At 67.0% G+C, this 22,615-nt stretch overlaps 9 protein-coding genes across 9 annotated transcripts in view; 4 read left to right on the forward strand and 5 right to left on the reverse strand.

Annotated features, from left to right (window-relative positions):
- The window catches only part of CHLNCDRAFT_142759 (hypothetical protein), a gene marked incomplete at both ends in the record, with an annotated part of 1,931 nt that extends 764 nt beyond the window's left edge, over positions 1-1,167 (forward strand). Inside the window, 4 exons of the mRNA XM_005849412.1 lie at positions 5-83; positions 220-474; positions 689-784; positions 943-1,167. Coding sequence (XP_005849474.1) covers positions 5-83; positions 220-474; positions 689-784; positions 943-1,167 — 655 coding nt within the window. The remainder of the gene's footprint in view (positions 1-4; positions 84-219; positions 475-688; positions 785-942) is intronic.
- A 177-nt stretch (positions 1,168-1,344) lies between these two features.
- On the reverse strand, positions 1,345-3,811 carry CHLNCDRAFT_21048 (hypothetical protein; the record flags this gene model as incomplete). Its single annotated transcript, XM_005849681.1, has 9 exons — positions 1,345-1,506; positions 1,695-1,772; positions 1,896-1,981; positions 2,188-2,308; positions 2,498-2,584; positions 2,709-2,812; positions 2,980-3,057; positions 3,210-3,387; positions 3,563-3,811. 9 exons carry the CDS (start codon positions 3,809-3,811, stop codon positions 1,345-1,347), a joined length of 1,143 nt encoding a protein of 380 aa, XP_005849743.1.
- A 312-nt stretch (positions 3,812-4,123) lies between these two features.
- Positions 4,124-7,167, forward strand: CHLNCDRAFT_142761 (hypothetical protein; the record flags this gene model as incomplete). The annotated part of the gene is made up of 7 exons (XM_005849413.1): positions 4,124-4,167; positions 4,265-5,115; positions 5,282-5,413; positions 5,522-5,628; positions 5,775-6,164; positions 6,616-6,733; positions 6,911-7,167. 7 exons carry the CDS (start codon positions 4,124-4,126, stop codon positions 7,165-7,167), a joined length of 1,899 nt encoding a protein of 632 aa, XP_005849475.1.
- Positions 7,168-7,774: 607 nt separating this feature from the next.
- On the reverse strand, positions 7,775-11,256 carry CHLNCDRAFT_142762 (hypothetical protein; the record flags this gene model as incomplete). Its single annotated transcript, XM_005849682.1, has 12 exons — positions 7,775-7,870; positions 8,089-8,265; positions 8,469-8,622; positions 8,810-8,933; positions 9,101-9,191; positions 9,545-9,724; positions 9,873-9,937; positions 10,106-10,166; positions 10,437-10,522; positions 10,624-10,696; positions 10,797-10,924; positions 11,196-11,256. 12 exons carry the CDS (start codon positions 11,254-11,256, stop codon positions 7,775-7,777), a joined length of 1,296 nt encoding a protein of 431 aa, XP_005849744.1.
- Positions 11,257-11,620: 364 nt separating this feature from the next.
- CHLNCDRAFT_50882 (hypothetical protein) lies at positions 11,621-13,876 on the reverse strand (the record flags this gene model as incomplete). The annotated part of the gene is made up of 8 exons (XM_005849683.1): positions 11,621-11,982; positions 12,101-12,134; positions 12,290-12,376; positions 12,542-12,704; positions 12,843-12,934; positions 13,030-13,077; positions 13,241-13,317; positions 13,456-13,876. The coding sequence occupies 8 exons, from the start codon at positions 13,874-13,876 to the stop codon at positions 11,621-11,623; spliced, it is 1,284 nt and encodes a 427-aa protein (XP_005849745.1).
- Positions 13,877-14,296: 420 nt separating this feature from the next.
- Positions 14,297-16,034, forward strand: CHLNCDRAFT_142764 (hypothetical protein; the record flags this gene model as incomplete). Its single annotated transcript, XM_005849414.1, has 7 exons — positions 14,297-14,514; positions 14,642-14,747; positions 14,862-14,942; positions 15,059-15,113; positions 15,200-15,400; positions 15,543-15,813; positions 15,890-16,034. The coding sequence occupies 7 exons, from the start codon at positions 14,297-14,299 to the stop codon at positions 16,032-16,034; spliced, it is 1,077 nt and encodes a 358-aa protein (XP_005849476.1).
- A 282-nt stretch (positions 16,035-16,316) lies between these two features.
- CHLNCDRAFT_142765 (hypothetical protein) lies at positions 16,317-17,373 on the forward strand (the record flags this gene model as incomplete). Its single annotated transcript, XM_005849415.1, has 5 exons — positions 16,317-16,378; positions 16,578-16,666; positions 16,799-16,919; positions 17,029-17,137; positions 17,353-17,373. 5 exons carry the CDS (start codon positions 16,317-16,319, stop codon positions 17,371-17,373), a joined length of 402 nt encoding a protein of 133 aa, XP_005849477.1.
- Positions 17,374-17,981: 608 nt separating this feature from the next.
- Positions 17,982-20,469, reverse strand: CHLNCDRAFT_142766 (hypothetical protein; the record flags this gene model as incomplete). Its single annotated transcript, XM_005849684.1, has 10 exons — positions 17,982-18,181; positions 18,320-18,438; positions 18,602-18,714; positions 18,888-18,965; positions 19,067-19,147; positions 19,531-19,574; positions 19,681-19,834; positions 19,921-20,049; positions 20,141-20,204; positions 20,450-20,469. The coding sequence occupies 10 exons, from the start codon at positions 20,467-20,469 to the stop codon at positions 17,982-17,984; spliced, it is 1,002 nt and encodes a 333-aa protein (XP_005849746.1).
- Positions 20,470-20,536: 67 nt separating this feature from the next.
- Positions 20,537-21,769, reverse strand: CHLNCDRAFT_142767 (hypothetical protein; the record flags this gene model as incomplete). Its single annotated transcript, XM_005849685.1, has 4 exons — positions 20,537-20,741; positions 20,873-21,186; positions 21,289-21,385; positions 21,681-21,769. 4 exons carry the CDS (start codon positions 21,767-21,769, stop codon positions 20,537-20,539), a joined length of 705 nt encoding a protein of 234 aa, XP_005849747.1.
- Between the last annotated feature and the right edge of the window lie 846 nt (positions 21,770-22,615).

Consider the following 22,615-nt stretch of genomic DNA (forward strand, 5'->3'; position numbering starts at 1 on the left):
TGAGCGCGTTTGTGGATGCGGGGGTGGAGCCGATGATGGGCGCGCTGCGCGTCAAGGACGACCCCACAGAGGCGCTGTACCAGGTGGGGGGCGGGGCGTGGGTGAGGGTGGGTGGGGGGTGTGCGTGTGGGGTGTGGGCGGCTGCACGCGCCTCGCCTCACCTCGGTGCCCTGCCTCACCTCACCCCCCCCCCCTCCTCCTCTCGCTGCCCCTCCGCAGCTGTTTGAGGAGGCCGGCACCGACCTGGCCCAGGCGCTAACCGCCAAGGAGGCCAGCGCGCGCAAGAAGGCGGCCATGTGCCCGGACGTGGCCAAGGCGCTGGCGCGCGTGTCGGGCGGCCTCTACATTGTCACCGCCGCCCACACAAATGCCAAGAGCGCCATGGTGGCCAGCTGGGTCAGCCAGGCCTCGTTCGAGCCGCTGGGCCTCACCATCGCGGTGGCCAAGGACAGGGCCATCGAGTCGCTGATGCAGGTGGGGGGGTGAAGGGTGTGTGTGTGTGTGTGTGTTGGGTTGGGGCTGGGGCAGCGCCGCCCCCACAGGCGCACTGGATGCCACTCTGCCGTGTTCACGCGCTGTGTAGCAGCTGGTGCGCATGCTGGTGCTGCTGGCAGCGATGCCCTGCATGCTCTGCCCCCTCCCGCCTTCCCATCAACCCCCTCCCCCGCCAAGCCCCTCCCCCCTGCAGGTTGGCGACGCCTTTGTGCTCAACTGCCTGGGCGAGAACGAGTACAGCGCCACGCTCAAGCACTTCCTGCAGGCGAGCCTTGCATCCTGCAGCCGCGTGTGTGCTGGGCTGCATGGCACGCATGGCATCGGGAAGGCCTTGAGGTGCAGCTGGTGCCTGCACCCACACCAGGGCGCCCGCAAACATGCGCCGGGCCCATGCGGCAAGTTGCCTGCTTGACCCGCCCCCCCGCCCCCCTCCCGCGCCGCCCGCAGCGCTTCCCGCCCGGCGCCGACCGCTTTGAGGGCATCGCGTGGCGCCCCGCCGCCAACGGCTGCCCCGTGCTGGACGGCAGCATCGCGCACATGGAGTGCGTGGTGCGGTCGCGCATGGAGACGTCCGACCACTGGGTGGTGTACGCAGAGGTGGTGGAGGGGGAGGTGACGCAGGCGGAGAAGAAGACGGCGGTGCACAGGCGCGTGGTGGCCTCCTACTACTGAGGGGCGCAGGCCGGCATGTGCCGTGCCTGGTGGGGACCTGGCGGGTCAAAAACCTTGTTGTAATTTAATCCTTGTGCTGCTGTAACAACAATAAAACAAGAGCGTGCACTCCCAGGCAGGCGCGTCAGCAGCCCACAGCATGGACTGCGCGGGGGCGGCAGGACGCGTGTGCCGGCCTCACAGCGCCTCCAGCGCCGCCGCCACGCTGCGGCGCATGCGCTGCGCCGGCTCCTCGTCCAGCGGGGCTGGCTGGAACTGCTGCCCCGTGATCTTCTCGTACAGCAGCACGTACCGCCTGGACAGCTCGCACCGCAGCTCCGCTGGCGCCTCGGGCAGCACCTGCTCGGCGGAGAGGTTGGGCGGTGGTGGTGGTGCTGGCGCGGGTGTATGGCAGCAAGGGTGCAGGCGGCGGGCACACTTGCAGCGCTGCGGGACACACGAGCTTATGCAGCACTGGGCCGGGCTGCCTGGAAGCATGCCAGCAACGGCGCGGCTGTGCGCGGCGGCCCTGCCGGGCGGGCGCGCACCGCGTCGTTGTATGGGTCGCAGTTGGCTCGGAACCAGAGGCGCAGGAACTCCTTGTCGATGTTCTGGGGCTCCTCGCCCTGCGGGGTGGGTGGCTATGCATGTTTGCACCGTTGGAGGCACACCCTGCGAGGCAGTTCACACCACTCCCAGCACCCCCCCAACCTGCTGCTGATATCGCTGGCATGTCCCCGCCCGCCCACCTGGGCATGCCGCTGCTCGTACGTGTCAGCCAGCCAGTAGCGGCTGCTGTCGGGTGTGTGGATCTCGTCAATCAGCAGGATGTTGCCTGGGCACGGGGCAGCCGGGGGCAGGCAGGAGGGAGGGGGGGTGACTGGCCACGGGAAGCTCTCTGCCTGCTTGCGGCCTCCTCCTGCTGACCCCTCCCTCCCCCCACCCACCGACACACCCCTCAGTGTACCTCGCTCAGACGCAGGCACTCCACTGCCTCGACTCCCCCAGCCAACCCAACCCAACCCGCGACTCTGTGCGCACCCGCCTCGTCCTTTCCAAACTCATACTTGGTGTCGACCAGCAGCAGCCCGCGCTGGGCCGCCTGCTGCTGCCCAAACGCAAACAGCTGCAGCGCCGCGGTGCTCACCGCATCCCAATCCTCCTGCACAACAGGCGGCGGCGGCGGCGGCGGCGGCAACACCTGTGAAATGCCGAACAGACAGGGGCGGGCGGTGCATGCTGCTGCTGGCGCTCCAGCTGGCCTGCGCTGGCCAGCAGCAAGCTGCCGCCCTGCTGTCAGCATGCACCGTGGCCGCTGCCACCAACCACCCCACCACCCACCCAGCCCTACCTGCGACATGAGCCCCTGCCTCACAATGTCTGCGGGGCTGATGGGCTCGTCGTGGTCCTCTGCTTTGGTGGTGGGGGTGATGACGTTCTGCACAGGACGGGGTGGGTGCATTCACCATCAGGCACAAGCCAGCACGGCAGGCTGTCGCGGCAGCCTGGCAGGAGCCAATGCTGGCAGCGCTGGCCGCCAGCCAGGCTGCACTGGGGCCCACCTGCGCCAGCCGCTCATTCTTGCGCATGCCGTCAGGGAAGGTGTTGCCGCAGTACTCTCGCGCCCCGTTCTTGTAGTGAGTCCATAGCGAGGTGTCGGTGCTGCCTGCGGCGCCAGCAGCAGCGGCGCATGTGCTGGGCTTTGCACCGACCAAACCACCGGCAGGGTATGCTGCCGGGCTGGTGAGGCAATGTGACGGGCTGGTGCCGGCCATGTGCCAGCTGGCCTGCTTCCAAATGCTTGCAAGCACAGACGCCCGCTGCCTGCCGCACCCGTCATGAACCCGCGGCACACAAACTCCACCGGGAACACGCCGCACTTCTTCATGATGCATGCATTGGCGTCAGGCACTGCGCCGGGCAGCAACAAGGGGGCACAGGGGCACGCGTGAGGCATGGGGAGGTGCACGCCGCAAGCGGGTCCCCCAGTGCACAAGGTACCAGGGCGGCGCCGCAGGCAGTGGGTCGGGCGGCCATGCAGCGCAGGCATGGAGGCTCCGCACCCGACAGCAGCGCGTTCTTCACGATGTGCTGCGTCTGCTGCATCCACCAGGCCGAGGTCTGGTTGAGCACCTGGCCCTTGAAGGGGATGGCGGCCAGCAGGCGGTCAAACGCGCTCTGCCGGTCGGTGGTCACGATGACCAGCTTGTCGCCCAGGTCGTATGTGTCCCGCACCTTGCCCTGCGGTACAGGGTGATGGAGGTGATGGAGGGCAGGGGAAGGGCCACGGCACGGCATGGGCGGACAGGAGCGGGGGCAAGGGCATGGGGCGGCAGTGCAGCCGCACGGGTAGGCGCGTTCACGGTTGCCACCGTGCACACAAGGGTGTTGATCCAGCGCTCGGCCTGCGCCCTACCTTGTACTTCTTGCCCATGCCAAGGTCTGTGTCGGTGAGGCACTGGCCGAGGGCCTGCAGGACGGCGGCGTCAATCTCGGGGCGCACGCCGCCCACCGCCTCTATGCCCGTCGCCGCCGCTGCCAGCACCGGCGATGCTCGCCGCTTTGACCGCTGCGAGAGGCACGCCCTGTGTGCAATCCTGTCGCTCGTCTGCTGCTGAAAGCCGCCAGGGCGCGCCCCAGAGGACGGACTAGCAGCAGGGCGCATGCGTGTCGCGGTCACCGGGCACTGCATGGGATCAGGTATCGATGAGGGATCGGCGATGACAACAGAAGCGATAAACGCAGCTGCCGAGCTCTGCGGGAGGGTTTGGTTTACAAAATTCAAGAGGCCGGCTCCTGCAACTTGGCAGGCAATCAGACGAGTGATCTCGGCTGCTGCCGAGCAACCAGCACGTTTTCCACGCGATCCAGCGTGGCGCTGAGTCGGCAAAAATCGATGGACCCATCTACGAAGCTCTGCCCATAGCCCCCCTCTCCATCCTCGCAGTTGGGCATTGCCTGGGTCGCCTCTGGCGACATGGCGACCCTGTCCACCGCCCAGAGAGCAGCCCGGGTGATGAGGTGCGCTTTAAACGCTGCCAGCATGCTTGCCAGAGGCTCTTTGTGGCGACCTGTGGTGATCATTTTCCGGTTTGCTGCCACCCCCTTTTGGTTGCAGGTGGGCTGGACCGCTGGAGAGCACCACCCTTCTGGCCTTTCGTAGCTTTAGCAGCTCGTCAGGAGAAGCAGCAGGTGCAGGTGGCCAGGCGCTTGGGCTCGGCAGCTCCGCCGGCGCCGCCAGCCTCGACGCCGCCGCCGATTCGCTGGCGGTAGCCGCCGACGGCGCGACTGCCGCCGCTGCAGCAGCAGCGGGCGGTGGCGGCGACCCTGGAGCTGTGCTGGGGGCAGCCATGGCTGCCGTGGATGGGCTGCACGCCGCCACGGGGCTGCCCTGGTGGGCCACCATCTGCTCAGTGGGTGTGGCGGTCCGCGTCGCCATGTTCCCCGTCTCGCTGCAAGGCATGAAGGCCAGCGCGGCGCTCATGCCGCTGCTGCGCCAGGCGCGTGACGAGGTGGCAGCCAGCATGCGGCGTCAGCTCAATGCGGCGGCACCGGCAGCGGCGGCAGGCGCCACTCAGCAGGAGGAGGCGGAGCGGCACGGCGGCGGCAGCAGGCAGCAGCGCTGGCAGCGAAAGCAGCAGGCGGCGGCGGCGGCGGTGGCAGCATTACAGCAGCAGCAGCAGCAGCGGGCTGCGGGCAGCCCGTCGCCGCTGCCGCCGCCGCCGCCAGGCCCCTCCATGCGCCAGATCCTGGCTCGCTTCCACCAGCTGCGGCAGGCTGCGGGTGCGCCGCACCCCGCCTGGGCGCTGGCCTCTCCCCTGGCCCAGCTGCCCGTCTTCATCACAGCCATGGCCGCCATCCGCACCATGAGCCTCAGCGGCTGGCCCGGCTTCAGCACCGGCGGCGGCGCCTGGTTCCCAGACCTCACCCTGCCAGCCATGGACCTGGCTACCTGGACCGCGCCCATGGGTGGGTGGGTGCAGGGGCACGCCTGCCCGGGGGCGGCGGTGCTTTGCGTGTGCGGGTGGATGGCGAGGTGGGGAGGCAGGGCAGGACGGCGCCTGCCGGCACGGCTGGGGACCTGGCTGGTGCGGCTGTTGACGTGGCACGCGCCTGCCGCCGCCTGCCTCCGCAGGCATGGCGGGCGTGGTGCTGCCTGTGGGCATCGTGCTATCCATGCTGGCAAACATAGATGCGGCGTTCACAGGCAAGCGCGCCTGCCGCATGGTGGCCGGCTGGCAGCAGCTGGATGCAAAGCGGCGCCAACGTGTGTTGCAAGTACCGCGAGCGTTGGCTGGCTGCCTGGGCAGGCTGGCGCTTGCCTGCATGGCGGGCCGACGCGCTTGTGTGCCGTGCCTCCCCGCCCGCCCTGCAGTGCCGGCGGGCTCGCGCCAGCAGGCCAGCGTGATGCTGTGGGTGATGGGAGGGCTGCGCCTGCTGCTGGAGTGGATGATGGTGCCGCTGTTTGCCATCGCGCTGCAGGTGGGGTGGGCGGGGTGGGGGCGGGTGTGGTGCGGTGTGGGGGACTGCCAGGAGGCGGGGCAAGAGGGCAGGGCATTCATGCGCAGGGCTACCAGCTCAGCATCCAGCCCCTGCCCCCCTCCCCCTCCCCGGCTGCCCGCCTGCAGCTGCCCCAGGGCGCGCTCTGCTACTGGGCCGCCGGCAGCGGCCTGGCGCTGCTGCAAAACCACGCGCTGAAGCAGCCCGCGGTGCGGCGAGCCGTGGGGCTGCCCACCGGCACGCAGCAGCCGACGGCGGACGCCGCGCCGGCCCGGCCGGCGCCCGATGCCGCTGCTGCGGCGGCCGCTGCGGTGGCTGCGGGTGCGGTGGGCCCCATTGCCGCTGGCGTGGACCCCGAGCTCCGCCACTTCCTGCTCACCACCTCGGACCAGGCGGCGCTGTTTGACAGGGTGGCGCATCTGAGGGCCGAGGGCCGCGCGGGCGCCACCTGCACAGTGCTGCAGCGCCTGCTGCAGCTCTACCCTGGCCAGCCCAACGCGCTCTACGCGCTTGGACAGGTCAGGAGGATATGTATGTGTGCTGTGGTGGGGCGGGGAGGCGGGGAGGCGGGGTCAGGCCTGGCAGCATGGTGGGCCGATGGGCAGACAAGTGGCCGGGTGCCCGCCTGGCGGGACCTGCCCCGCCGGCGACGCAGGCCTGGCATGCCGGGTCCCAGCTCCGCCTCCCCTGCCCCCCCGGCCTGCGCCTGCCCGCAGGTGCATGCTGCGCTCAAGGACTGGCCGCTGTCTGAGCAGTGCTTCCTGCAGGCGGCGCACAGCCAGCAGGCACGGCGGCGCGCGGGCGGCATGGGCCTGCCTGCGTGTTTACACCCAGCGACAGCCTGCATGCATGCGGCATGCGCCTGCTGCCCGGGGCTGGGCCTGGCTGTTAGGTGGTAGCTCCGCTGGGATCCCCGCTGGCGCCTGACCATGCCCCGCCCCCTCATGCATGCAATGCTGTGCGGTGCAGCTGGATGCCCAGTCGCGGGCTCGCGCCTGGTTTGGGGCGGCGGTGGCGATGCACATGCAGCAGGAGCACGACGCCGCCATCCACACCTTTGGGAAAGCGGCGGAGGCGGCTCAGACGGGTGCGTGGCGAGGGCAGGCAGCTGCTGGGCAGGCACAGCAGTGGCATGCCGAGGCAGGCGGGTGGTGCGGACTCGGGGTGGAAAGAGAGAGAGCCCCCATCCACGCCTGGCTGCGCCGCTGAACCCTCTGTGCTATCCCTCCTACCCCCCCCCACCACCACTTGCCCGCGCCTGCAGACGAGCTGCGGGTGCGGTGCTGGGTGTCCCAGGCCACGCTGCACCGCAAGCTGGGCCAGCTTGAGGCGGCGGTGGAGCTGCTGAGGCGGGCGGCCAAGGCGGAGCCAAAGGTGGAGCAGGCTTACTTGCAGCCACTGCTGGCGGAGATGGCAGGGCAGCCGCCCGGGGAGGGCGCCCAGCTGGAGGGTCAGCCGCAGGAACAGTCGCAGGGGGAGGAGGGGGAGGAGGCTGAGGCCAGGCGGCAGGGCGAGAAGTGAGGCACACGGCTGTCGTGTTGTTGAATCCTTCTGTGCCGCGTAATCTAATTTGACGGCTGCATTTGATGTACCACTGTTCTCCCAATTTTTTCCCTGCCCTGTCCCTGGCGCTTGTTGCCAGGGAAGGGTATGCCATCTGTTTTGTTTGAATGGCGCACTTGCCGGTAGGGTTGTACAACAATAATCTCGATGGGAGGGAGCGAGGGGCAATGCGCCCCGAGGAAAAGGAGCAGGGCAGCTTGTATCAGCGCCGGAGAGGGAGCAGTGTGGGTGGAGCACGGGCCCAGGGAGGGGCCATCGACATCGCCAATAATCATGTGGGGGGGGAGAGACAGCAAAAGCATGTATAAAATACCAGGAAGCAGTCGTGTGTCGGCATACTCGAAGGGAAAAACTCTCCCGCTGGGTTACTGTAGGCGGGCAGGGACCGTGGGGTGATCCGCGGGTGCATGGCGCTGCTGATTTGAGCGCTGCCAGGGGCTGCGGGGCATGGGGCCAATGGCTACTTAGGGGATGGGACAGTATTCGCGGGATCCGGCGCTTTGGGCCTGTGTGCGATAGTGGTGGCAGCAGCGCTGGCTGCCCATCTCTCGGGCAGCAGTGGCTCTCAGGCAGTCGGGGGGCTGGTCACCGGGGTGCCCTCGCCGCACTTGTCGTCAAAGGGCGGGATCAGCACCTGCTCCCCAATCTGAAGCGTGTCCAGCTGCAGGCAGGCAGGCGGGCAGGGAGCAGGGGGGGCGGTGGAGCCCAGGCAAGGACGGCAATCCATCGGTGGCAGCAGGTGGGCGCAGGGCGGCGGCGGTGATGCCGGCATGGGGCAGGCCGCCGCCGGCGGCAGGTGGCGAGCGGTAAGCCAGGCTGCGCTGTGCTGTGCTGTGCTGTGCTGTGCTGTGCTGCCGGCTGTGGGCGCGCGCGGCTCACGTTTGGGTTGAGGGCCGCCAGGTCGGCCATGGCCACCCCAAAGTCGGTGGCGATCTGCTCGCCAAAGTCGCCCTGCTTCACCGTGTACACCTGGCACCGGGTGGCGCCCGGCGACTTGGACAGGTCCACCTGCTTGCAGCTCAGCCACTCATCCATCTGGGAGACAGGCACCGGGTCCTGCAGAGCGGCGTGGCGGAGCGGGAGGCAGCGGCGGCGCGCGTGTGAGCGCGCCGGCATGGCCCGCGCCGGGCGGGGAGGCGGCCACGGGCTTTGCGCGCCGCAGGCGCCGGCTTCTCGGGCGCCCAGGCGCCGCTGCCGGTGCGCCCACCACACACACACACACACACACACACACACACACACACACACACACACACTACCTTCATCCACTCGATGACTGTGCGCATGGTGACGGCGTATGTGCCATTGAGGGCCAGCGCCCAGGACAGGAAGTCGTTGGTGGCGGCCACGGCGTCGGGGGTGGCCCAGGGCGTGTGCACGTAGATGCCAAAGGGGGCGCGGTTGCCGTTGTAGCTGCGCGGGGGCAGCGAGGGAGGGAGGGAGGGAGGGAGCTGAGCGGGCACTCGACACGGGCATGTCCCCCCCCCAGCATGGCCGCCCTCGCCAGGGGATGCACACCCAGATCCCTCAAAAGGGGCCCGCCCGCCCGCCCGACGTCCAGCATCCCTGGCTGCCAGCCAAGCCCTCCTGGCGCCCCCACCTGCTGTTGAAGTTGAGCTCCAGCAGCTGGCGCAGGTCGGCGGCGGGGAGGCCGCCCTGGGCGGCGGCGCCGTACTCTGCCGACGCGTCCCGCCCCGGGTCCATGCTGTACAGCAGGGTGCCGTCTGTTGCAGGGGGGGGCAGGGGGCAGGCAGGCGCGCAGTGCGTGGGGGGTAAGCGTGTGTGGCGTGGCGTGAGTGTGTGTGTGTGTGTGTGTGTAGGAAGGAAGGGTGTGTGTAGGAAGGAAGGGGGAGGCAGGCCAAATGGGCGCGGCAGCGCGCTGCCCACTCACTCGCCGCCTGCGTGTTGAGCAGCGGGAATTCCCACAAGCCTGGGTACCGCTCCTCCTGGGTGCAGTTGTTGCCCTGGAAGTAGGTGCAGTCCTGCGGGAGAGAGGGAGGGGGCGGGGCGGGGCGGGGTGGGGCGCGGCAGGGGCGGGGCGGGGTGGCGGGGACGGGGGCGGCGGGCGGGCAGGCGCTGTGCAGCGCTCGTGCCCACACATGCAGAGCCCCTGCCCATCGGGAATCCACCACCACCAACCGCCACACCCATGTGAACCCCGCAGCCAACACACAGACACACAGACACACACACAGACACACACACACACACACACAACACACACACAACACACACACACACCACCACCAGTAGCCTCCCAACCACCCAACTACCCACCACCCACCCACCACCAGCAGCCCGCCGGCCACCCCCCCACCCACCCCCCCCCACACACCTGCGGTATGCCCTGGTCCATGGTGTATGGCCAGAGGCGGGTGGAGGCATTGGGGGAGGTGGTCGAGTCGGGGGCGTAGAACTCGATGATGCTGCTGTCGTACAGCATGCCCTCCGCAGCCAGGTTGGCACGTACCGCGGGGTTGTGCACCAGCAGCGGGGCCCGGAACCCAACCATGTCCTGCGGAGGAAGAGGGGGGGTAAGGCAGGCAGGCGTGTGCATGGGTGGGGAGGGGCGCAGGGGGGAGGAGGTGGGCGGGCGAGGCGCAGGCGGCGGCGTGTGCCTGCACACACCCTCACGTCCACCCCCTGCCGCTGCAGCGGCGCACCTCCAGCGGGATGCCGCAGGTCTCGTTCAGGTACTCGCGCACGCTGAACATCTCCTCCCACATGCCTGCGGCAAGGGCAGGGGGCAGGGTGGGGGTGCAGCCGCTCTGTTTGGGTCAGAGAGGGAGGGGGCACACCGTGCGCAGGCTGTGCCGCATATGGCCCCCGCCTGCTGCAGCGCAAGCGACGGCGGGGCGGGGGCATGGCTGGCTGCCCTGGCGGGGAGCAAGCTCACCCTCGGGGCCCAGCGGGAAGGGGCTGGTCAGCGGCAGGTGCGTCTTGCTGTGGATGGCAATCTGTGGGGCGGTGCGGGAGGGCGGGGCGGGGCGGGGCGCGGCGGGGCGGGCTGTCGGGCTGAAGCCATCGGCCAGCAGCCCGCCAAGTCACGCCGGCACAGCATTGCAAGCCCCCCCAGCCCGTGGCCTGGCTGCCGCAGCTGCTGCCGCCGCCCGCATCCAGCCGCCGCAGCAGCGCGACGGGAGAGGTGGTGGGAGGAGGTGGGCGCAGGCTTGGCGTCCGCTGGCGGGCAAGTGGGCCTTCCCGCGTGCCCCCGCAGGGGCGCTCACCTCGCTGTTCTGCTCCCAGAATGCCTTGGCAAGCAGGCAGTCGGTGCCGCTCTCCAGCACAAAGAAGGTGGCCGGCATGTTGCAGCCTGCAGGCAAGGCAGCAGACGGGGCATGCCAAGCTCATCGGCGGCATGATGAGCGCCAGGCACGCGCACGCGCAGCGACCCCCGCCTCCAGCCTCGCCCACCGTTGCGATTCTTGTGCTTGTCAATGATCTCGCGGACCGCCTGGTTGGTCGGCTGGCCAATCGCATCGTCGTGCTGCAGCGGGACGGCGGCACGCAGAATGAGGCGAGCGGCAGGGGCGAGAGCCATGGGAGCTCGCTCAGAGCAGAGCCATGCTGGCACTTGCCGTGAACACGATGAACTGCGGGGTGTCCTTGGCCGCCAGCGGGGTGCCGTTCACGGCGGGCGCCGTCCAGGATGCACACTGGCAGTCTGGCGCGGCGCAGTTTGCGGGGCTGCAGTTGTACCACTCTGGTCCAATGCCTGCAGCCACGGTACGATGCAGTGCGGCTTGACAATGTGCAGGCTCAGGATGGTCTTGCCTGCTGCCCATCAATTACGAGCAAGCGCCGAGTGCGGCGGTGACCAGCCGGCAAACAGGCGGCAGCGGAAGTGCGGCGGCGGGGGCCGCTGTTGATCACTGCCTGCCACATGAGGGTTGCCCCAAAGCGGCTTGCAGCTCCCCCAGGGCTCGACGACGCATGGACATGTGAGCCGCGCATGCCACTGCGGTGGCGTGACAAGTTGCACTCACCTAGCGCGCACACACAGCACCAAACCAGCAGCAGCACGGCTCTAAGTGGTAGGCGCTCCATGTCTACCAGCTTGTGGCTGTAGCCCTCCGCCCTCTAAAAATGAACGCAGAGCTCGCTGTTCAAATATAACTCGGCCAACTGCTGCTGATTCGGGGTATGATCGAACAGTCGGACACACCGCGTCATCCCACCCCCCTGCCCCCCGCCATCTGTCCCTCCAGGTTGAGCGCAAGCCTGATTTCTGTGCCACTACGTGTGCTTGCTACAGGAGTGCACAGGGCATTGAATACATGATAAAATGGCAAGATGCAGTGCAGTCAGGCAGAAGAATGGGGTTCAGGCAACACCAGCGTCACAGCGTCATGGAGCGGCAGATTCCCCCTTGCCGCATGGGCTGGCAGCCTGTGCGCAAGCAAGCTGGGGCCTACGCGGGACGCGACGCAGCCAGCTCCAGGTCCAGCACGGCCGCCAGCCGGGCTGCCAGCTGCCGCAACTTCTCGGGTTCTCGCACCGGCGCCAGCGCTGTGCCGCTGCGCATGCTGGCCGGGAGCGGCGCAGGCTGGCCGCCCCGCTCCGCCGCTGCCAGCACTTCTGCCGCCGCCTGCCGCAGGTCTGGCTCCCACAGTGCGGTAAAGTACCACTGCTGAGGCAGGCCCACCTCTTGGCGCTCGGCATCGTTGTAGGGCCCCTTGAGCAGCCCCGGCGTGAGCGTCAGCAGCAGCTTCTGAAAGGAGGGGCCTGGCTCCACGCCCAGCGCGGCGCAGATGCGGCTGAACCATGCGACGCCTGCAGGCGAGGCAGGCGCAAGAAGGCTGCTTGTTGGCAGGAGGCGAGGGGCGGTGGGGCAAGCTGCCGCACCACCTGGGTGGCACGCAGTGGGAACAGCAAGCCAGCTGGCACCTACCCACTGCCACATGAGCCCTCTCTTCCGTGGCGATCTGCAGCCCAGGAAAAGTCCAAGACAGGCCCTCAGCAGCAGCAGAAATGTGGGATGCAGGGTACCATGCAAGGCTGCTGTGGCATTTGACACAGCCAGGGGCAGGCCTGGCAGGCGCCCGTGCCCCGAGGCAGAACGAGCTCAGCGCTGGCGTACCCGGCGTACAATCGCCGCGGTGCGGTTGTCACCCATGCCAACCAGCCGCTTGGCCAGCCGGTCGCCCGCATCCAGCCCCCTGGCTTCCTGCACCACATTGGCAGGCGCAGGCAGGCGGGTCAGCCCTTCGCATCCCTGGATAGCCACCTGCAATGGCGTGGCGGATCCAGCACAATGGCTGCTCCGCAGGCGACCCCCGATCGTGTTGGTGTCACAACTGGCACAGGCGGCCTGCCTGCCACCTGCACGCACCTGCCCCATGGGTACGACGGCCAGCCGGGCGCCCAGATCGTGCTGCGACAGCTGGCACCCTTCCCACAGCAGGTCGTGCGCCGGCATGCAGCCATACTCAAACCCCAGCTCCTCCAGCCGCTGCAGGCACCAGCTCAGGTGGCGGCTCTCGTCGTCGGCCACCCTGCGCCAGGCAGCAGCCCACAGGAAGCGACCGCACGTTGAAGGTATGCCCACGGGGTTAATTGCAGGTGATGCCAAAGGGTGAGCAAACAGGCAGACGGACAGACAGACAGCCACGAGGCAGGCCAGGGGGAGTCACCTGGCAAAGTCGGAGTAAAAGTCTGCAGGCAGCCCAAAGGCCGAGAACCTCACAACCGTGTCCCATGCCAGGTCAACAGCATTCAGCTCCACCTGTACTCAAGGGAAGCAAGGGCGCCGGCATGGGCGGCCGCTGCAGATGGTCAAGGCGGGGCAGGCGCGCCACAGTACCTCCCTCCCCCACTCACATGCGTCAAGTTGTGCAGCATGTACACACTCTTTGGCAGCGTGCTCTTCTGCGACAGGCAGGACAGGAGTGCGTGCTTGCTTCAGGCCCACAGCAGCAGCAGCTCACACTGGAGCACCGAGTGGGCCCAGCCGGCGGTGCACCCACGTCCCGCCCAGCCAGCCATCGTGCCTCATGACACAGACGCGGTCCAGGCACACACCACCACTCACGTCCATGGAGGGGATCTGGCGTGGCGGTACAAGCTCAGGCTTGGCTGGGCGTGCCGGAGGTCCCTCCAGCGGATCAGCTGCAAGCATGAGCAGAGTGGGGGCGCGACGTCAGTTAGTCCGCCAAGCCGCAAGAAGGGCAAAGGGCAACAAAGAGATATGCAAGCGCCACCACCACTCATCCCACGGCCTGCTATATCACAAACCTAAAGCCACACCTGTGCCAATGGGCAGCGTTCCTGCCTTGAAAGCTCGCCATGCCGCAAATGTCAGTGCCGCCTTCCTTCGTGGATCTGCAGACAGCAATACTTCTCTGCCACACGCTGCGAGCGAGGCTGGCAGTCCCGCTGGCTCGAACGCTGCTGCTGCTGTCCCTCGCTCATCTGCTTGCGGTGGAACAGGCCCCTTGGCGCCCCACACTGTCCGCAGGTCTGCGTCTGCCAGCCTCCACTCATGCAGGCCTGGCCACTGGTCAGAGGCCGTCGCTGCCGTCGCCTGGGCGGCGGTGGCGGCGGTGGCGGCGCATGCTGTATTGGGGGCTCCTGCCGCTGCTGCTGCAAGTCTGTGGCCACACGAGCACCAGGAGCGAGCTGCCGTGTGGCGGAAGAGAGGAAACACGGGCAGCGGTCGGCACAGCATCGCGGGTGACTCTGGACGCCAATTTTGCTTGTGCTTTGCATCCCCGGATTAATGCTCACTACTGAATACCTTTTTGTTTCGCCTGGCATCAGTAGGCAAAACACACGTCAGCGTGTGTTCAGCAGCATTGTGCGCCTTGTTTCGCCTGCCTGCATTGTGCTCAAGCCTAACACACTTGTCGCATCTGAAATTGAGCCCCTCCTCGGCTGACATCAAGGTGCACTGGCCTTCACCCAAGCCTTCCCCTACCCTCGGCAAGTGCTGTCTCGCATCTAATGGCGTCTGGGCTCTGCGGGGTTGCTGCAGCAATGCAGGAAGGTGCAGATGGCTGCAGCATTACCTCCGCCCGCCCGGCACAAGGCCGCCGTTTGCTGCGCCTCTGGTGGTGACTCATACCTGTACTGTCTGCAGACCCCCATCATGGCATCCAAACTGCTGCGCCCCGCCGAGCACTGTGGCGCAGAGCCGGCCGACGACCTGCTGTGCGCCCTGTGCCACTCACTTTTCCACGGCCCAGTGACGACGCCGTGCAGGCACACGTACTGCAGCTTCTGCCTTGGGCGCCTGTTTGACATGCGCAAGCCAGCAGATGGGCGCAAGCCGGCGCAGGAGCGGCGGCGGGAGTGCCCTCTGTGCAGGTGTGCAGGCCTCGCACCACTGGCCTATTCCTGGGCAGCCCGAATGCTACCGTGGGCACCATGAGTGGGCAGCAGGCCATGGGCCTGCCGCCTTGTCCAGCCCATGCCCATGGCCTTCCACATGCAGGCGCACGCTGTGGCTGGCAGAGGTGCAGCCTGATGAGGATTTGGACCAGCGGGTGCAGCTGGCCTTCCCAGCGCTCTATGCCCAGCGTGGCTGCGAGATAGCCGAGGTGCAGCGCCGCCTCCCTCCCCTGCCTGCCACGGGAGCAAACGCTTCCATGCCTTGTTGTGATGATGGCTGGATGCACAACGCTGTCAACAGTTGAGTGCCTGTTATGCTGCAGGAGCGTGCCCGCCTCGCGCCTCGGCGGCTGGAACACAAGAGGGTGTTCATTGGCAATGACCATGCGCTGGTACCGCCGCGGGTATGCAATAGCTTCCAGCCATGGCATAGGGGTGCATTCACATGCAAGTGCAAGGAAAGTTGGAGAGACGCCCCTGCATGGCTCCCGTAAGCGGGGACGCCCCCACCAAACTGCAGGCAGGCAGCGGCAACCAACACGACTGGACATTCTTTGTGCGTATGGAGTCCTTGGGTGCGACTCTCAGAGATGGGTGGGCTCTGCTCACTGCCTCCATGTTCACACCTGTGACCTGGCTGGCCTGCCCTGCCTGCATGCAGAGGAGGAGCGGGAGTTCATTGAGCAAGTGGTTGTGCACCTGCACCCCACCTTCCGCCCCAGCACCTTGGTCCTGAGTGAGCCAGGCAACTTCAGGGTGCGCCGCCTGGGCTGGGGCTTCTTTGTGGTCCACGCCGAGATCATGCTGAGGCCAGAGTGGGGCGGCCGCACCCTGGCGCTGCACTGGCTGCTCGACTTCGAAGGTGCGGCGCTTCTGATGCGGGGCAGCTGGCACGGCGCCAGCCTTCCGGCCGCTTCTGATGCTGCCGCTGCTGCTGCACTGGCCGTGCAAACTGCCCACAACCCCAGCTGCTGACGCCCTTCAACTGCATGCCACTGCCCCAGGCGAGGGCAGCATGCGGGGGGTGGAGCTGGAGCTGGAGCACCGCCCCGCGCAGCCTGTGGGCACCCCTGCTGCCGCCCCACAGGCAGCCCGTGGCACGGCCACGGTAGCAGCGCGGCAGGATGAAGGCGGCGCGGCTGGGGGTGCAGGGCACGGCGGGGATGCTGCTGCGGCCGGCATTGATGGCACGCCGGCGGATGAGGGGGAAGAGGAGGGGGGCAGGGGGGAGGGACATGAGGAGTCTGACGGCACCAGTGACAGCGAGAGCTACGGGTAAGGGCAGTGCGCGAGCTGACAGCGTGCTCACGCCCAGGTTGCCTCACTGTGCTGCTTCCTTCCCTGCCTGCAGGCCGGAACATGGCGATGCGGGAGGGGATTACGACCTGAACAGATATGTTGGTGGCGGCTGGGCCTCGCCCCACAGCACGAGCGCCAGCGAGGGCGACCCGGCAGTGTTCAACGACGACGAGGCGTTGGAGAGTGGCGAGGATTGAGCAGGCCTGCTTGCCTGGCCGGGCGCTTTGCACCCTTGAACGAGGGCAGAAAGCTTGCAAAAGAATCGCTGTGTTGCAACTTGCAACCCGCCGCCAGCCAGGCACGGCAGGCACGACGGGCGGGTGCATGAGGACCCAGACAAGATCAATTGCCGTGGTTCAATCGTTTCCTTGCTCTTTGCCCAACCTGCCCTTCGCTGCGTTTCTAGCAAGGCTTGACTTTCAAGCCAGCCAGCACCACGATTGCTGCAAGTTTCTGTCTACCACCACCGGCACCCGCCCATGTCGACGACAGCGGCTGTGGGTCTCCTCGCTCCGGCGAGGGTGAAGGCGCTGCTGCGAGGGTGAGTACAAGGGGATGACCAACGCCGAGACGTAGCTTTAAACCGATACGCTGTCGGATCACGTTGTGCATACTGGAGGGCAGCTCCTTGCAGTGCGGGAGCCAGCGCACGGCTGCGCCACCGCCGCCGCTCCTGTACAGCCACTTGCAGCGGGCCGACTCCCACGCCTCACCCTCCCCCTCGCCCATGTCCCTCGCAGGGCGGAGGGAGGCGAGGACAAGGTGCTGGTCATCGACGTCAGGGACAGCGACTTTGCGGGAGGGCACATCAGGGGTGCTGTTAACATAGGTGAGCGTCCAGCGCGCTCGCCTCAGCCGCGCGTGCGGTTGACCGCCGGCTGACTCACCAACCTCCAAACCACCCGCTCCGCGCGTGCAAGTCATGCTGTGGCCGCTCTCCCTGCTTCGCCCCGCCCTGCAGCGGCGGAGACCTTTTGCGACGACAACCGGGTGGATGAGCTGGTGGCGCTCTGCCAGGGCATGGACACCGTGGTCCTGCACTGCTTCCTGTCGCAGCAGCGGGGGCCCTTCTGCGCGCAGCGGTGAGCACCCGGCGGCCCCTTGCCTGCTGCTGGCGTGCCGTTCCTGCTGCGGCCTGCACCTGCCTCTCCACGCCCACGCTGCACGGCCCGCTGCTGCCGCCGGCTGCAGGCTGGCAGAGCGGATGGAGGAGGCGGGGGGCGCGCACCCAGAGGTGTGCGTGATGGCGGGGGGCTGGCGCCGCTTCCGCCGCGAGCTCAAGGAGGACGACTACGACCTGGTGCGCGCCTGGCGCGGCTGGGGTGCAGTGCGGTGTGTGTGTGGTGTGGTGTGTGGTGTGGCTGGTCTGTGGCCTTAAGGGGCGCTCCATGCATGGCTGCGTCAGCGCATGCGCCGTACATGGGCCTGTGGCAGGCTGCAGGGAGCGACGCAAGGCAGGAAGCCCTTAAGGTGGATGTGTCTGTGTGTCTGCTGCCGCCCCCATCTTGGCTGCAGGTGGAGGATTATGTCGACTGAAGCCGCCCATCATACTGGCTGGGCCTGTCCCTCGCCGCGTCTGTGAGCAGCAAGCCCCCCTGCTGCCTACATCATGAAGCCTGCCTTGTCATCTACCATTGATTGGCAGCATGGCAGGCGGTGCGGTTAGCTATGTGCCTTTGTGAAACCCCGCAAATGATCGCGCGCCCTCGGGCCTTGCATGCGCTGCGTGCATGCATACTTACACTGTTTCGCCCCTCTCCCTGAGCGTCCGCCGTGCTTCGAAGTCCCCTTGGCCATCCCATGATCCCCCTGTACCTTGCTTGCTCGCTACCCGCTCCCTTTCTTCCTGTACTGGAAGCATGCCCATCTTATGTTATCGCACTCGTTACATCTCCTGGCCCCCCCACCTATCCATGATGTGCTGCTATCGCATTTCCAAATGATCGCCCACCCATCCCCTTGCCAATGTTTTCCTTGCAAGTGCACTGAAGCAACTGGTCCAGCTGGGAGTGGATGGGCGCACATGCTGCAAAGCCCTGAATGTCTTGGGCAGGCTGGCTCTGAGCACAAAGCCAGCGCCCTGCTTTCCTCCTGGGCATCTTCACGTTTCCAACAGTTACATCTGGACAGCCCAAAATGCAGCATCAATCTGGCGGCCTGCTGCTGCTGCTGCTGCCGCCGCTGCCGCTCTGGGCACCACCCTGGCCGCCGCCGCCGCCGCCGCCGCCCTCCCCAAAGTCCCTGGCCAAGTCCTCAAACGACACCGTCGCCGACCCCCGCTTGGCGGGCTGCTGCTGGGACGGGTGTGGCGCCCAGCCCGTCATGTAGATGACCTCGTAGGTGGCTGCACGGCAGCACACCGCCCATCACCGACACCACACTCGCCTGCCCGGCATCATGACCTTGCCACCTAGCGGTCCACGCAGGCAGGCAGCTGCCGTTCCCCCGCGGACACTGGCAGCCACAGCCGCAGCAGGCGCACCTGGCAGGCTGCCGTCCTCCTCCTCAAACAGCCCGGCATACGCCGCTGCTGTGGCCAGCGCCACGCTGCGTGGCAGCTCCTGGCGCCGCTTGATCAGCCCGCCAGACTCCCCCATGCTCCTGCGCCACCGGCGTGGTTGGTGGGTAGGCAGCGGGTAGGTGGCCCCCACCAGATACCAAGCCAGCTGGAGCTGTGCTCCTGTCCCAGTGACCTGTGGCACCTAGCGCAATGCTGACGCTGCTTCTGCGCCCCCCATCAATCCAGTGCAGGCTGTCGCCTCACCTCAGGTGCTGCACCAGCTGCACCGCATCGGCGTAGTGCACCTGGATCTCATCCACATCCACCGCCGGGATGGCCAGCCCCGCACGCGTCAGCAGGTTGCCTGCGTCCCGCACCTGACAGCCAGCAAGGAGAGAGAGGCGGCAGGTGGGCAGGCGGGCAGGCAGGCAAAGGTGAGGGCACACGGAATTCAGTGCCCAGCAGCAAGGCATGATAGGGCGCAGATGACACCCCTGCCGCGCCTGTGCCTCGCACCGCATCTCTGGCACAGGTGCATCCAGCCGGTCACCTGCGCCAGCGGCGAGACTCGCGGCGACACGCCGCCCTCCCGCTCCTGCTGCGCCACGGTGCATGCGATGCGCAGCTCCTGCGCTGGCGGGGCAGCAAGGGGCGGAGGCGGCAGGCGCACTGAAAAGCAGGAATCCCTGCCTGCGGTGGCGGAAGTTGCGGGAGCAAGCATCGCCCCACCTGCAGCGTGTGCCCACCAAACATGGCCGCCAGCAGCAGACCGTCTGGCTTGAGCGCATGCCGGCACTGCGCCATCACGCCCTGCGTCCAGCCAAGAGGAGCACGCAGGTGGGCCTGAGAAGCGCAATCCTGCACCCTGTGCCAGCTGCGAGTGGAAGCCGTAGGCAGGCCGCAACCGCCCTTCCCATGCATGATGGAATGCGTGGGTGCATCATGGCATGCATGCATGGCATGCCAAGGCAATATGGAACCCGCCGTAGCTTTGCTGTTGTGCTTGACGCAGCAAAACTGTTCAGACGGGTGCCCGGCCGCTGGGGCTGTTGATCTGCTTCCGCCTTTACAGCCGAGACGGCATCGCTCCGTCGCCCGACCAATTTCCGGAAGGTGAGGCAATGTGCCAAAATGCAGTGCGCGGCGTGCATCATGTGTGACAAGGAGCGTGCAGCAGCTGGCGCAGCCCTCACCGGCACGTCATTCACCCAGTGCAGGCCCAGGCACGAGATGACGACTGCGGCAGGCCGGGGGAAGGCAGTCAGCTCAAGCTGCCGCCAGCACTGCATGACATTGCGGGGACGCAGGAAGAGCGACCAGGCATGACTGCAGCTGCAGCTCACGGTCGGCGCTGGCGGGCTCCAGCGGGAGCACTTCGGAGGCGGGCGGCCAGTGCACGTAGCGGGTGTCGGGGTGCTGCCGCCCGCTGCTGGAGGCCTCTGCGTGCGACCGTGATCGCTCCAGCATCGCCTCCGATGTGTCAACATGCACCACCTCCTGCACTGCGTGAGACCAAGGAGGTATGGGTCAAGGGAGGTTCTGGCAGGAGGGGTGGAGAGTGCGCCACGGCATGCAGCCCGCACCTTGATGCCCGCCCGCCCGCCTGCCAGCCGCTCGGCCACCTTGGCACCCGCGCCACCCAGAATCACCGCCGTCTCAAAGCTGCGCCGGCAGTCCTCCAGCCGGTCCAGCAGGCGGTCCACCACCTCGTCCTGCAGGCAGTGCAGCACACGAGGATGGGGTGGGCGGTGGACGCTGGACGGCCATGGCGGCGGAAGATGGCGGCGGCGGCGCCCGCCTCACCACCAGTGGGTCGGGCGCCAGGGGGCTCCTGGCAGCTCGATCGCGGTGTAGCGTCTTCAATGGCCTGCAGCGGCAGGTGGGTAGCACGGAAAACGCCGATCGGCGTGTCGGGGAACAGCCCTACCTCTTGCCCTCCTGCAGCAAATCAATGGCACTCACCCATCGAACAGATCCAGCTGAGCGCCAGGCCCAGCGCCTGCCTGTTGGAGCAAGGCCGAGGCGGAGGTGCTGAGCCTTCGGCAAGCCTGCCGCAGCAACATGGCTGCAGCCCTGCATCTCAATGGCAGGAAATGACCGAGGCCAACAGACCAGGCGGGCGTGGCCTGCATGCTGTGGCGGCGGCATGGGGCACCACCGCCCCTCCACCGTTGTGGGTGGGCTTGTGGATCCGACCAATTACATTTGCTCTTTGGGGAACAGCGCAATCCTGTCCAGAAGCTGCTGTGCCTGCCGCATTACGTGCAGCTCCTGCTGCAGCGCAGCCTCCTGTGCCGCCTCCGCCGCGGCACGAGCGCTCCGTGCATTTTCGGCAGCCACCGCCAGCACCCTGCTGATGTCGTCGGCCTCATCAAGCGCTTGGGAGCAATTGTTGCCGTCAAATCTGCACATACAAGCGAAGCAGGCAGGGGCTGGGTGGGAGGAGTAGTGCGTGGGGTTGGCCCGCATAAGTGGCCATGCACCACCAGAACTAGGTTGTGCAGCCCCCTTTTCCCAGCCCTTCCCTCGGCGCACCTGCCCATCTCCTGGCTGCCGTCGCTCCATGTCATGCAGCCCTTGCCCTGTGGCCGGCCGTTTAGAATGCCCTCAAACCGCAACCGCCACCTTGCGCCCGCTGCTGCTCCGCTGCTGCTGGCTGCGCCGCCCGTTTCGCCGTGGCTACCACCTGGCGAGGCCGGTTGGGCGTAAGTGTAGACCCCAGGCCCCCAGGGCACATCCTCATGCCAATGCCCCGCTAGGCGCTCGCCACGGGACGATGCCGCTACGCCCAGCCCGCTGCGCCTGCCCTTTGAGAACTGGCCAACATAGAGCAGCCAGGAGTGGCCCCCCTGCATGAACCGGCAGTGGCATGACAGGCCATTACGGCATCCACCGCAGTGCATCTACAAGCCATTGCCGCCATGGAACGAGCGCCGCATGCAGCCGCCCACCTTGCCCAGCAGAATGCCCATTCCTTGGCGCTTGCCATCCAGCACCTCTCCAACATAGATCTCCTCCTCGTGCTGCTGCACCTGCCACCGGCTTGGACTGGCAGCAGAGGAGCGGGGGATTGCTGTACCCGTGCTCTTTGCTCCGCGGATCAATGCTGGCTGCAGCTGATGAGTCCAAAAGAGGTGTCGGAATGCAGAGAGGGTGTTCACGTTGAAGTGCTCAAACATTGCTGCAGGAAAAGGGGAGCAACTCACTGGATGGAATCATGGAAGCCCAAAGGGGATGGGCAGGGCACGTGCCAGTATTGCAGGCTTGTCACCAGCCCAGCCGGCGCTCACCCTGCAGGTCTGCCCGGCGTGCAAGTGGTAGGCCGCCATGATCGCCTTTGTACGTGAACCCCGCGTCGACCGCGAGCTGCTGGGCGTCTTGCAGGGTGATGGTGCACTCTCCGCTGCCCGAGCTGGCCCAGTCCAACACCATGCCGCACAGAACCGATGGTTCTCTGTCCCGAGCACACCGCGATGTGACTTGGCAGTGGTCAGCAGGATGTAGCAGCTGCGGGAAGCAGGGGAGCCGAGATTTGGAAGTCAATGCGAGGCAAGGCGTGCATGCTGGGCCTGAAGCACTGCGCCCTGGGCCGTGCATGGTCAACAGCAATGTCCACGCCATCATCTGCGCTAACTGCTGCACCCTCAAGCCTCGCCATACACAGACGTTTGCCACTGAAATATCGTCACCAAGGGGGAATCGAGCACCCTCCTCGCTCGTTGGCACGTAACAGCGGATCAGCAGCGGAAAGTGAATCGCCCAGAGCGGCCACTTGGAGCAAGGCCACACCCCACATGGCGGCGGCGCCAGGGGCGGTCGAGGCGGTCGTCTGCTGCGGCACCGAGCGCCTGCTCCAAGTCAGCCTGCCCAGCACAGGCAAGCTCGGATGTCAGATGATGAGGGTGCAGCACATCACTTGCTGTGGCTGTGGCTGGCTGCCGCCCACTGAACTTGGCACACGTCCAACCGCTGCAAACTGCATCTTGCAGGCACCACGTCTGACAACATCTCCAAGCTCAAGCAGCAGACCATGGCCTTCATGACCGACTTCCTGAAGCAGAAGAACATGAGCCTGGAGGAAGGTGCGGCGGCAGGCGGCGGCGTCGGCGGCGCGCCTGTGGCACAACAAGACGAATCGTGTTGCTGTCTGCTTTGGGCGGGTTGCCGGTTCCCCCACCCAACCCCCACCCAACCCCGTGCAGTGGATCTGCTGGAGGAGGTGATTTCGGACGACGAGGGGGAGGGCAGGAAGTCTGGAAAAGGCAAGGGGAACAAGGG

This window comes from Chlorella variabilis, assembly GCF_000147415.1.
Source record: "Chlorella variabilis unplaced genomic scaffold CHLNCscaffold_5, whole genome shotgun sequence".
NCBI lineage: Eukaryota > Viridiplantae > Chlorophyta > Trebouxiophyceae > Chlorellales > Chlorellaceae > Chlorella > Chlorella variabilis.